We start from the raw sequence: 12,685 nt of genomic DNA, 5'->3' as shown, positions 1-12,685 counted from the left end.
CGTGATTGGTGTTTCGGGATCCCGCCGGGAGGCGGTGGTCTCGCGAGAGGGGGCGGGGCAGGGCGGGCTGGCGGGCGGCCCCTTGCAGTCCCTCACAACATGGCGGCTGTGGCGGCGGCGGCTGCTGCGACGGCGGCGGCGGCGGCCGCGGCGGCAGCGGCGGCGGCGGCGGCCGCAGCGACCACCACTGCGGCGGCGGCCGCGGCTCCTTCCGCGGGCGCGGGGCGGGGGAGCAGCGCGGGCACCGCGCGCGGCTTCTACTTCAACACGGTGCTGTCGCTGTCGCGGTCGCTGGCGGTGCAGAGCCCGGCGCCGTTGGAGAAGGTGAGGGGCGTCCTGCGCGCGTGTGTGTGGAGGGGCTGTCACGCGTGAGGGGGAGGCCGGGGGCTGTGTCTGTGGGGACCGGTGGGAGTGTCACGCGCGGGGGCTGCGTCTGGGGGGGCGCTGCGGAGTTGTCACGCCTGGCAGTCGGGTGTGTGAGGGGTGGAGGGGCGTCACGCGAGTGGGAGCTGCGCGGAAGGGTCGGCAGCAGGGGTGCCGTGGCAAGGAAGGGGGCAGAGGGCCCTTCCTGTGGGGAATATTCGTGCCGCGTGGGTGGGGAGGGTGGCGGGTCCCCGGGCCGCCTCGCTTGGCCCTGTCACGCGTGGGGGCCCGTGACGCGCGCACCCGCGGGTGGGTTTCTGCCCTGCTCCCGCGGGTCTGTGGCCGCGCCCGTGGGAGGCCGGGCCTGGCGTGCCCGCCTGTGCCCGGGAGGACGCAGCTCTCCTCGGGTGGGGGCTGTCCTGCGGCCGTGGGAACGGGCTCGGCACGCCAGCAGCGGCCCTGTGTCCAGTGGGGCTGCTGGGCCCACGGGGCGCTCCCAGGGCCCATCTTGACCCCAAAATATGGTGGCAGTGGGAGGTGTCTGCGGCAGCAGCCGCGGCCGGTGCCCTCAGAGCAGCCCCCCGTGCCCTTGTGAGGAACGTGGGCCGTTCAGCAGCTGCGTGTCCCTGGAGTTTGTGGAACAGGGTCTTGTAGGCGTAATTAGTTTCAGCCTAATTAGGGCTGGTTGCTTTACTCCACGTATCTGGTTAAATCCAAGCGATGCAATCAGCTTAAGGTAAAATCGGTGTGGTTGAGATAAACCTCTACTGAATGTAAAACCAGACAGGGGGATCTGGGTCTGGGCAGTTCCCCTCGTGGGTCTGCACTGCTGGCGTGGAGCGGCTGGTGTGGTCAAGTGTTGTGCTGCTGCGGGGAGGAGAGAGGGACAGCCTGGTGTTTTGGGAGTTGGCTTCTCTGAGCACAAAGTGATTGAACTTCTAAATTGCCTCATGCAATAATGAACGATGACTAAATTGTTGAAAAGCACAGCTCCGTGCTGATGAAAACTATAGTGCTTGTTCTTGGCCAGCTGTTGCAGGCTTCTTTTCTTGGTTCTGTTCTGGAAATTTACCATTGGTCTGACAGCCAACTGTGAATAATTTTTTGAAGCCTTGCTGTTGGTTCACTCATATCCAGGGATTTATTTTCTTCCCTTTTGGTTTTTTTTTTTTGGTTCGAGAGACTACAGTAGGAGTTAAATGATATTAATAGTTCAGATCTAGTGAAAGTTACTCACTCATGTTATTGCATATATTAACCTGATGTGGGACACATGCATCAGAAGTTATTTTCCAAAGTTCGTATTTCCTCTGCTGTATTTCATGTTGAGCAAGAGGATTATTTGTGTTGTGTTACATGTCTTGTAATTATGAGATCTGGCAGTTTTCAGACCAGAATCTTAAATTCCACTGAGCATCCAGTAAATCCTTCTAATCCTCTAGGGAAATAGTGGTTTTTGTTTAGAAATTTCAAGGCAGGGCGTTTAAAGAGTTATCTAAATAGGAAGTAACTTGACATTCAAACATAGGTCGTTCAAACATAGGTATTTATTGTGAGAGTCCTTTTTACATAATATTAAAATCAAGGAAATTTTTAGAAAAGACGCTAGATATCCCTGTTGCATTTTCCCTTTCTTAACAGTTCCATAGGAAAACAAAGTATTTGGGAGAGTTGATATATTCTTTAGATGTGTGTTTGCTGGGTATGGAGTGAAGTAATAGGTAAGTAGTGAGAAAATAATAGTTCTGGAAACTTAGTCTGTTATGTTAAAAGGATTTGAGCAAAAGTCATACTCTGCTAGGTAACAGTTTATTGTTCAGTGCTATATATGAGGAAGGCATTGGTGCAGCTGTAACCAAAGCTCCATCCACCTGGTTTTTGTTTATAGCAATGGAGTAAATATGATATATGTGCCTGCTGCATATTTCTTGTACATCCAAAATGCCCAATGAATTAGTGGAAGGAAAGCTTTTTTGTACCAGGGATGCAGGAATGATCTCTGCAAATGTGATGCTCTGAAAAGTTTCAGAAATTCTATTGAGATATGAAAACAAACAAACAGCTTGATCAAGTGTTGAAGAAAACTTTTGAATTGACCCGTGTTGTGGTAAAAATGTTTGACATCTACTTGAAAATTTTCTGTCTTTTTCTAGTTTCTGTCATTCATCACTCTTTCCTAGCCCTTAGATGCTTTCATTAAGATTGATGACTAAAGGAGAGTAATGTGGCCATCTATCTTCCAGAAGATGGAAGGACTACTGTCCACTTTAAACACAGGAGGTCTGAATGAGTCTTGAAAACCACAGCCTGTCAGCTCGTTTCTCTGCTGTGAAAATATCTGCAATTGTATTAGTGCTACGCAGGCCTGTTGCTTGGGGTGCTCTAAGGCATGGACATGAGAGCTAGCTCTGCTCCATAAGAGAGAAGCTGGGAGCTATTTGCATTGCTTTCTTGAGGTCTACTGGTGGATTTTTGAAAGACAGTTTTAACACATGTACTGTTATTCCCTTGGATTGTTCTGACACTTTCGGTCTTGTTCCGCTGTTCTTTCCCTTTGCTGTTTTTCAGGTACAAAAACTGCTCTGTATGTGTCCAGTGGATTTCCATGGGATTTTCCAGTTAGATGAACGTCGCAGAGATGCTGTTATTGCTTTAGGAATCTTTCTAATTGAATCTGACCTTCAGGTACTTTTCCCGTGTAGGCTAACTTTATTTAACGTGAAAGATTTTGGATTAATTAAAATTTACTTGTTCAATGAATGAAAAGTTGGTATTTACTCTTCATAAAAATAAAAGATCAGAGATAACAGATGGATGCAGGCAGGAGAGCACAAGGACAGTACTGACGAGTGGGATAGACAGCAGTCATGGCACTGCCACAGACAACCTGCTGTCGTGTTTTTTGGTCATCGTAGCTTAAGGAAAGAAAGGAAAGGCTATTCAGGAGGATTTGCTCAAACCATATGTGTCATTGCGTGTTCTTCCCCACATGCTTCTGAATGGTGGGTATGTTCCAACATACTCCTGAACATCAGGTTTGTAATAGGCCTTTTCATGCCTGGCACTAGCCAGGATAAAAAGACAAATGGTGCACATAGGCTGCTTTGTACACAAACATCCCTTTTGTGTCTGTCAGCCTGTTTATGACAAGCTGGTTCTCTTCCCTTCGAACTCTGGGTGTAGTATTTTTTCATGCAGAGGAAAGGAAGCATATACAGAGTCCTAGGTCCAAAGTCATTAGACCTCACTTTAAGTCATTTAATGTTGCTAGGGTTTGCATAAGGCCTGAACTTCCTCCTATTTAGTATCTATTTGCTATGATACAGCTTGTGTGCATATTATTAATGTTGTCCTTTTTGTGGGTTTTGTAGTACGAAGTTTAAATAAGGCAGCTCTATTCATGTTTCTTAGCATTTTTATGATGTTTTCAAAGCCAGCAGTTAGTATTAATTAATCCAACTCTGAGGAAGGAGAGCGCTATCCTTTGATTTGCAGATTAGGAAGCTGAAGTCTGACACAGATGTGTTAAGTGACTTGCATAAGGCCACAGGATGGATCACATGTACTGAATTGGGACTGGCACTGAATTTCTAGCTGCCTTAAAATTATTTATCTAGCTTAAAATTATTATTATCTAGCTGCCTGTAAACTAATAAATTGTTTGGGGTCAATTACTATTCTGGAAACTTTTTCTCCAACTTCTACAAAGAATGAACTGTTGCCTAGAATTGGGATTAGATTGGATTTGTAGCAGTGAATTGGTTTACTGTCATTTGCTTGTGTTGAAATCAATTTTGCAATATTCAGGAATCCTGTGGTGTAATTATTATAAGCGAGTTCTATGTGCGGCTAATGTAGTCTTTCCATATCTCTAAAATATCTTGAGATGATAATGGTTCAGCTTTTCTTCTCCATTTTAAATAGAGTATTTTCCTCTCTAGCACAAAGATAACGTGGTTCCTTACCTCCTCCGACTTCTGAAGGGTCTTCCCAAAGTCCAATGGATAGAAGAAAGCAACGCACGGAAAGGCAGAGGTGATGTTTGGGTTTTTTGATCATTCTCATAGAATGCCAGCCGAGAAACAGAAATCACGAAGGTTATTCAGGACATGGTACAAGGGGAGGTGGTAGGTCCTGCTAGGTTCTTAGCTCCTGACTCAACAGCCTTTCATATTGATTTTATTTAGAAGCAAAGAGGAAGTTGAATAGCTCCCAGCTTTCTTGCTTGACTGCTTTGTGATAAATTGCACTTTCCAAATAATTCTACGCTCAATATATTTTGTTACTAAATTGGAGAAGATTGTGTAGTAGTTAGAGCAGCAGAGGTGAACCTGAGATTTGTACACTACTTTTAGCTTTGATGCTTAGTAGCTATTTAAATGACTTCATTTCTTGCTCCCTTAATAGATCTTAAAATTAATATAAGAATACTTTTATATAATACTATATAATCTAGTTTTTTTCAATTACTTGAAAGCCTGGAGAAGTTTTTAATTATTAAAATTATTCTTTTAACATTTCATGGTGAAATTACGATAGTTAGAGCATACTTCTGAATTTTGTATGTAATACTATATTTTTCTACAGTCTGTCTCAGAACTGTATGACATGGGAATCAACTTAATGTCTTCTTGCTTTATTATTATTTGCTCTTGCTATGTTGGTTCTCTCTAACAGTGCTTAAGTGGCTTAATTTCTGTCCGCTACTTTGCAGGCTTGCTTCCAGTGGCAGAAAACTTCAGCTTCTGCTTGGTAACGTTGTTATCAGACGTTGCTTACAGGGATGCATCTCTCAGAGAGCAGGTAGAGTTTATTTTAAGTTTGTGCTGATGTAGTACCTAATTCTCCAATGCTGCAGTACTGACAAATGTCTAGAGAAGAGTACACCACAGCTGCTTTGTTTCTTGCAAAGGGATTTTTTTGCTTTAACATACACTGTTGCATTATTTTGCTTGTGTTAATTAATAGTCAAGCATCTAGAAGATATTCGTAAGTCTGCTCTTACTTCTGAGTGTCAGAGGATGTCAGTTGCTGAGCACAGAGGTTTAGAATTCAAGTTTTGATACTGAGATTAGGACTGTTGCAATTTTATTCTGCTAGTACCTACCAGCTAACTGCAGACTTTACAAAAGAAGCTCTGTAAGCTGAGTGAGAGCAACCTACTTTTTTAGTCACACAGCATTAAAAAAATCTTGGTTACAGAGGTGCTTACATTAATATTTGCAAGTTTCATTTGTTGTAGTGATCTACTATAAGATAATGATATGTCTTTACCAAAAGATATTTTTTTATGTCTGTTTTGATTACTTAAGATTTTGGATGCAATTCTACAAGTAATGCAGTTCCTGTTGGGAATGTGCCAGACCCCGCAAATGCATGATAAAGGTACTATTAAAATTGTTACTATATTTGTAACTCCTGTCCTCTGAACTTCTCTTGTGTTTTCTAATTATCAGGATCACTTCTGAAAAGTGAGCAGCTTTTTCTTTCAACTTCCTTAGCATATATTTATTCTTTTTGTTGCTGACTGATAAATATGGAAGCAGAAGTGTATTAATTTGCGATACCGTAATGTTTTTTCCTCTACTTGCATGAATAAGTCTGTAAAGCACATTAGGCTGAAACAGTTTAGTGAAGCGGTAGCAAAACTGTGAAGAGGAAGTTCTAAGTTACTGTTAATATACTGTTATATGTGGTTTTCTTTTCCAGAATATTTATGCAAGTATGCAGTGCCCTGTCTGATAGGAATTTCTCGAGCATTTGGTCGCTACAGCAATTCAGAAGAGGCTCTCCTTTCAAAGCTTTTTCCAAAAATTCCTCCACATTCCCTGAGAGTTCCAGAGGAGCTTGAAGGAATTCGCCGACGATCCTTTAATGATTTCAGATCAATTCTTCCCAGTTCTCTACTCACTGTTTGCCAAGAAGGAACACTAAAGAGAAAGGCTAGCAGTGTATCTAGCATCTCACAGGTTTGTATGACTTGCTCTCTGTTGGAGTCAGTGCTTAGATGATTTCATGGTCTTGGTGGAGTTAAGACAGCATTTAGGGCTGAATATGCAGACAGTCTTTTAACACGTTGTTTGACCAGATGCAGAGATCTTTATATTGGTTTCACAACTGAGTTTCAAAATAATTTTGTAGTTTCTGAGCTACAGAACAATCAGTGACAGTTAAACTAACAACTGTACTAAGTTTTCACATGGAACAATTGACAAATCCCGTTCCTTGTGTTATTCTCATGAAAAAGCATTGTAATGTATATCTAAGACTTTGGGAAGCTGGCACTTAATAGCTAAAGTTTTCAGAAGTGCTCAGGATACATAGGCTCTCACTGGTTTCACCAGGAGCTGTGGGTGTTTGTTGTCTTAGGGAAAGAATGGATTCAGATGCCAGTTTTGAAACCACAGATTGTTATTAGCATAGTTATATGCAGTACAGGAGTCATCATTCTGATCACTTCCCTTTAGTCAAAAGCACTGAACTAGCTTTTTTAACTTCCTGATTTTGGCTGGAATTTTGCTGTTAGGCCTGGCAATATGTAGTTCCTGTTAGTTTTGCTTGAAGCTGTTTTGCATTATAAAGTGTATGAACCGTTCTCTGGAAGATTTTTTAATGTTTTGTAAACAGTTTTTTAAATTATGGCTTTTGTATCATGTTTCAGGTTAGTCCTGAACGTGGAGTTCCCCCTCCCAGCTCTCCTGGAGGATCTGCAATTCATTACTTTGAAGGTAAATTATTTTGCAAAGGAACAGTGTGTGATTTGGGGTTTTTGTTGCTATTTATAGGAATTGAATACCAAAATCTTTTGGCCCCTTTTTCTGACACACACCTGCTGGGATTCTGAAAAGTTTTGGGGTATAAAAACAGTAGGAAGTTACTATTAACACCAGTGGTTTCCAGGCTCAGTTGTTTCTGGCAGGCTTCTGAGAGAGACATGATTTCCTGACTGCTAGGCTGTGCCTAGTACTGAAGAGCTTAATTCCGCTAGGCTAAAAATATTTCAGGAGATTAGCCTGAGTAACTTTGAGGAACAAGTGTTAATATTGAGCTTCACTAGACAACTAAATTTTTGGACTAGGGTCTGGAATTTTGGGACCTTTGTGGCACATTGCATAAATATAGAACAAGTGTTCCATTTGAAGTAAACGTGATATGGGTCATTGTATAAGACCTAGTAAGTTGCTGAAGTGAGAAGTAATAAAGAAGACACTGAAATCAAGTGCTCACTAATGTGTGTTAATTACTGTAACATAAAAGGCAGAAATGTGAAAAATTTTCATGAGTTAATATGCAAACTCTTAACCATTGGGTTTTGGTAGAGCTCTAGCTGTGAGTTCTGCGTCAAAGCAGGGCTTAAAAATAAACTTTCATGAGTCAAGTGGAGAACTAGCTGTGCATCTGAGACGCCTCAGATGGTGTCTCTGGTTTTGTGTGGCCCTTTGAGGTTTTTAACAGTTTGGGCATTCTCTGTTTCTGGGTCATTCTCCTCTCCAGAGCCCTGGCTTGAATTAATTTCTTCCACATTACTTTTCTTTTTCCTTTGTGTTACTATTTGTAGAGGTATCTGTCTTCCTCAATCATATCATGGGATTGCAGGGTAATTCAAATATCATTCTTAAATTGCCAAGCAGGAAGAGACCTGTTTGTCATCTGTCTACCCTGTTGAACCGACCTATATACTACTTCAATTTTACTTCAATTTTATGGTCTTCGTGTTTTGAATTTAAAAAAAAAAAAAAAGGCTGCAGGTTAGAGAGAGATGATAGTAGTGGAACAAAAATAACCTTAATTAAAACTATAGGTGCATAGTGGACAACTTTGTAAAAATTTCAGAATAATTTTAACTGTCTCTAGCAGAGTTATGATTATTCTAATCAGGATTTTATTTTCAATACTGACTTCTACTAAATGCTTCAGATGCAGGCAGCCCTTGTATTATTTCCAATGATATAGTTTGTGTTTGTTTTCTGAAGGAGACGAGTAATGGCCTTGTTTTTGTTCTGGCCAAGGCTAACAGTTGTTGCCAATAGATAAGTGTTGCTTGAAATCAAATTAATCACAAGAACAGTACTTTAGCACAGCCAGCTGAGTACTTTAAAAAGGCAGATACATAATTTCTAAAGTGGAAACAGTACCTAAAGCAGTGTGCTTAGAAAGTTGTTTGCTCAATAGAATACTTGAATCTGAAAAATAGTTTGATTTCTCTTTACCCTCAAATTGCAGTAGTGAATTGGTACCTCTTCTAAGATGAAAGCTATGCCACATGTTCATTTGATCTAATATAGGGGAAAACCTTGCAAGATAGTTTTGACTTAAACTGTTCTTTGTACCACTATGCTTTTGAGCAAAATGGCATTTACAAATGTTTTCAGGTAAATGTACATCAGTAGTATGGGAAGACTTATTGTCAGCAGCGTCCCTGACATGAACACAAGTCATTGAATTGAATTCTTCCATTGTGATTGTAAACTTCAAATGAACAAATGTATTTTTTCATCATAGTTTTCTGTCTTGATTTACCAGTAGATGAGCTGAAATGCACCTCTTGATAGCTTGCAAGTTAAAGGCTGTACCTGTGTTGGAAATAACTCTTTAGTAGTAACTAAACATTACCATTAAACAAAGTTTATGTATCCTCTCTCTCCCTAAACTTTTATTTCTTTTTTTTTTTCTGATAAGGTTCATATCTTCCTGATGGGAGTGCAGTGGATCCTGATTATTACTTCTCTACAATCAGCTCCAGCTTTTCAGTTTCTCCTCTCTTCAATGGCATTAACAATAAAGAGTTTAACATCCCACTGGATATGCTCCGCCAGCTGTTGAACATGGTATGTGATGGGTTCTTATGGAGGCTACAGTGAGATTGCATTCTAGATATTCATGCTAGAAATAGATGCAGTTTAAGTTTAAGCTTTTAGAATTGCAAATAAAAAGATAGTGTTTGTCTCTCAAGCTTTGTGTAATGTTATTTTTATGGCACTTAACGTCACGCTTTAATAGTATTCCTAAAACGCTTTCATATGAACCATGAAGAATTTGTAAAATCAAATAAGTTTCTGTCAAATTCTTCCTGTTTGACTCTTGCAGACCACTTGATCTGAGGTAATTCGTGTACTGCTAGTTGCTGAAATAGAAGATTGTGTTTTGCTGTGAGATTGAGACCCTTTTCTAGAAGTGTTTATTTGCTGGGAATTCATGCAAGTGACAAAAACTACTGGCCCTGTCTGCTTCCTGCACCAGCTATTTTGGAACAGCACACAGAGGCTCAAGTATATTTATTCTTGTTGCAGCCAGAAGTTCTTGTAGCCTAAATTTCATCTGACACTTTGCAGTCGAGTGACTTGTGTTTTCTGTGCATGGGCAAAATTGTGTTGTCTTCCTATCTAGAGTCATCAACAGGAAACATCCTTTTTTAATTTGTTTTTTTTTTCCTCTGTAGGTAAAACAGATCGTTGGGGATTCTTTGCTAAAGACCTTAGATGCAGTTGTAGCTGAAGTTGCAGAGGTATGCTTTTAAATTCCTTTTCTAGTGACTCGAATACTTTATTTTTTTGTCTTAATAGATAATACTTGGAAAATTAATCTTTCACCTATGTAAGGTATGCCTTCTCTTTGCAAAATGATACAATTTCCTATTTGCACTGTTCTTTCAGTGGTTTAAATCTAGCCTTGGACTGTGTAAAAATGGGGGAGTGAAGGAGGAATGTTTTTCACTAACATAGAAGGAAACAGTTATTCTCTTAAAAAATGAACGATTTTCTTACTTTAGCTCTGTTATCCTACTAAATTATAGCATTGGTTGCCCCAAACTGTAGTCTAAGGTCTTTATTTCATATTATATGGCATTTTTTTGTCTTGTTGGTTGTTTTCTTTTTCTGGCTTGGAAATGATTGCTGGTCTTTTAGATGTCATTTCTACAAGTTTAATAGTGTTACAGTTTGTGGACCTTTACTTTCAAAGGTAGCATACTCATTTCTGTAGGTCTGTGAGTCCTTGTTCTCCCCTTGCCTGGGTGGAGTTCTGTAATAGCCTCCACTATGTTTTATGGAGTTAGCCTCATCTCCGTGGGAGCGTAAAGCTGTGTTGAACAGAGTATGTGTTCATTTGTGTGGGAAAATGACTTTGCTGTTCTCTCCAGCCTTCCTTCAAATACTGCCATATTTGAATTGTAGGCCTAAGTGGAGACAGCTGCAGTTTCTCTTTTTGCTATCTCAGTAAAATGATAGGTTTGAATCCTCCTCTTGTTTTTTTTGTTTTTTGGGTTTTTTTAACACTGCTGTTAGAGAGGTCATATATGTGTTCTTCAAATTGAAAGAGTGACTGAGTCTTATTTAATGCACTGAATGGCTGTACTTTTGAAAAAAGTAGGGGGGAAGGCTGTGAGCTTACTTCTGGTACCCATTTTAAATGCTTGTTTACGTTGTGGAGGAAAACAATCATGTGACCAGAATAAGATTTATTTATCCATATAATTGAAAATACTTAATTTTGAATCTACCAAGTTGCTTCTTTTCTCTTTCAGACGGCTGCTAGTACAGATCTCTATTATAAAACATTCAGTGACCCTCTTTATCTTGCTCAGTTTAAAATGCTGAGAGACACATTATACTATATGAAAGGTATAGTATTTGTATTTTTTATAATTTATCCTTCATTGTATTTAGGACCCAAAGCATTGTCTGCATTGTATTGAGTGCTTGAACGTTGGGGTTTGCATTTCCTGGGAACTCCATGTATGCTATAAAATTTGTATTTTGAAATGTTTCCATATAAAAAAAGATGCTATGGAAATAGAAAAAAAATATTTTGAGCACCACTAAAAGGATTAATAGGTCGTGTTTCAATTGTCTGCTTATTGGTAGACTTTGCTATGAAATTTATCTTTTAGGTAGGGGATAAACTTTAGGAAATAATTCCATTTATAATGTAAGAATGCATCTTTTATATGCTGATTCACTGACTCCCATCACAGTGTATCATTCTGATACACTGACTCCCATCCTGCTAGTATAATGCTATTTCCTTTTATTTCTTTAGACCTTCCCAACTCATTTGTGAAGGAAATCCACGATTTTGTGCTAGAGCAATTCAACAGCAGTCAATCAGAACTTCAGAAAATCCTTCATGATGTGGACCGACTACACAATGAACTGAGTCCTTTAAAACTGCGTTGTCAGGCTAATGCTGCCTGTGTGGATCTCATGGTGTGGGCTGTGAAAGATGAGCAAGGTAAAAAATACTTTTCAGTCTCTGGAATGTCTGTCTTTTTTTTTTTTAAGTTGTAAAAATAATTACAAGCTCTCTGAGAGTAGATGATGCACAGAGAAATATAAAATAAATTTCAGTGAAATACTCTTTGCTATTAGAATACAAGAGTGAAATTTCCATCAAAAAGTTGTGAAATGAGTTGGCTAGGTAGTTAGACATCTCTTCATAGAAATGGAAACAGAAGCATCCTATTGGCCTATCTAGAAAAGATGGTATAATTGCTGCTTTACATGCAGCTGCTTATTTTCTAGTTTATTTTATGTTTTTAATTATTGCTCTTAGTGTCTTATATGTTTCTCAGTCATTCTTTGAAAGAAAATGTTTTTTCTTCATTGCTAACAGGATTGGGAAGCTCTTTCTCACTTTTTCTCAATTGTCTCAATTTTCTTTCTTGTTGCACAATTCTTACACATCCTCTGAATATGTGAAGGATTTTTGCCTTTGGACCTTGCAATACTTAATTTCTGTCAAATGTGGAGTACGCTCAAAATCAACTTTAAGTACTGTAATTCTTTCATTCGTAGTGTTTGACAGAGCTGTTTGGTGCAGATACTAAGTTTCCAAAACTGTTTTTTGCAGAAGCAGCACTAAATCTCTTTGAGGAATTGTAGTATGAGGACAGTGAAGCTGATGTATTTTCTACACTCTTTTAGAAGTTCCAGTAAGCATTGGGTTGTGTGTGGCCTAATAACAGGTCTGATAAGCATACATTTTTCTGTTGGATTTTTTGTTTAAGGTGCAGAAAACCTTTGCATCAAGTTATCAGAGAAGCTGCAGTCAAAAACCTCAAGCAAAGTCATCATTGCTCACTTGCCACTGCTAATTTGCTGTTTGCAGGTCTGTCTTTACGGTATTTGACATTGCTATATCAGTGAGTGAGAGTTTGGGGAGTTTTACAGTTGCTAGAAGAGCACTTTTTTATCTGCTGTTTGTATTGCTTTCCATCAATGTGTTCTACGTTTGGATGTTAGAGGTCTGGTGTGGAAACTAGAACTGCAGTAGAGTAGTGCTTTCAGAATTTTCTAAGCTCAACTACTTCTTGAAGAATAATATT

At 39.9% G+C, this 12,685-nt stretch overlaps 1 protein-coding gene across 3 annotated transcripts in view; it reads left to right on the top strand.

Annotated features, from left to right (window-relative positions):
• The first annotated feature begins 80 nt into the window (after window positions 1–80).
• The window catches only part of PI4KA (phosphatidylinositol 4-kinase alpha), a 64,366-nt gene continuing 51,761 nt past the window's right edge, over window positions 81–12,685 (top strand). For all 3 annotated transcript variants that reach the window (XR_012652340.1, XM_075041601.1, XM_075041600.1), the window contains exons 1-12: window positions 81–324; window positions 2,932–3,048; window positions 4,305–4,398; window positions 5,078–5,166; window positions 5,676–5,748; window positions 6,073–6,332; window positions 7,025–7,091; window positions 9,043–9,191; window positions 9,803–9,868; window positions 10,886–10,982; window positions 11,401–11,592; window positions 12,368–12,468. Coding sequence is in view for 2 of the 3 variants with exons in the window: in XM_075041601.1 (XP_074897702.1) it covers window positions 100–324; window positions 2,932–3,048; window positions 4,305–4,398; window positions 5,078–5,166; window positions 5,676–5,748; window positions 6,073–6,332; window positions 7,025–7,091; window positions 9,043–9,191; window positions 9,803–9,868; window positions 10,886–10,982; window positions 11,401–11,592; window positions 12,368–12,468 (1,530 nt within the window). In the remaining variant the exon portion in view is untranslated. The remainder of the gene's footprint in view (window positions 325–2,931; window positions 3,049–4,304; window positions 4,399–5,077; window positions 5,167–5,675; window positions 5,749–6,072; window positions 6,333–7,024; window positions 7,092–9,042; window positions 9,192–9,802; window positions 9,869–10,885; window positions 10,983–11,400; window positions 11,593–12,367; window positions 12,469–12,685) is intronic.

The sequence above is a fragment of the Buteo buteo genome, chromosome 11 (assembly GCF_964188355.1).
Source record: "Buteo buteo chromosome 11, bButBut1.hap1.1, whole genome shotgun sequence".
Lineage (NCBI taxonomy): Eukaryota > Metazoa > Chordata > Aves > Accipitriformes > Accipitridae > Buteo > Buteo buteo.
This window is presented reverse-complemented; position numbering and strand designations above follow the sequence as displayed.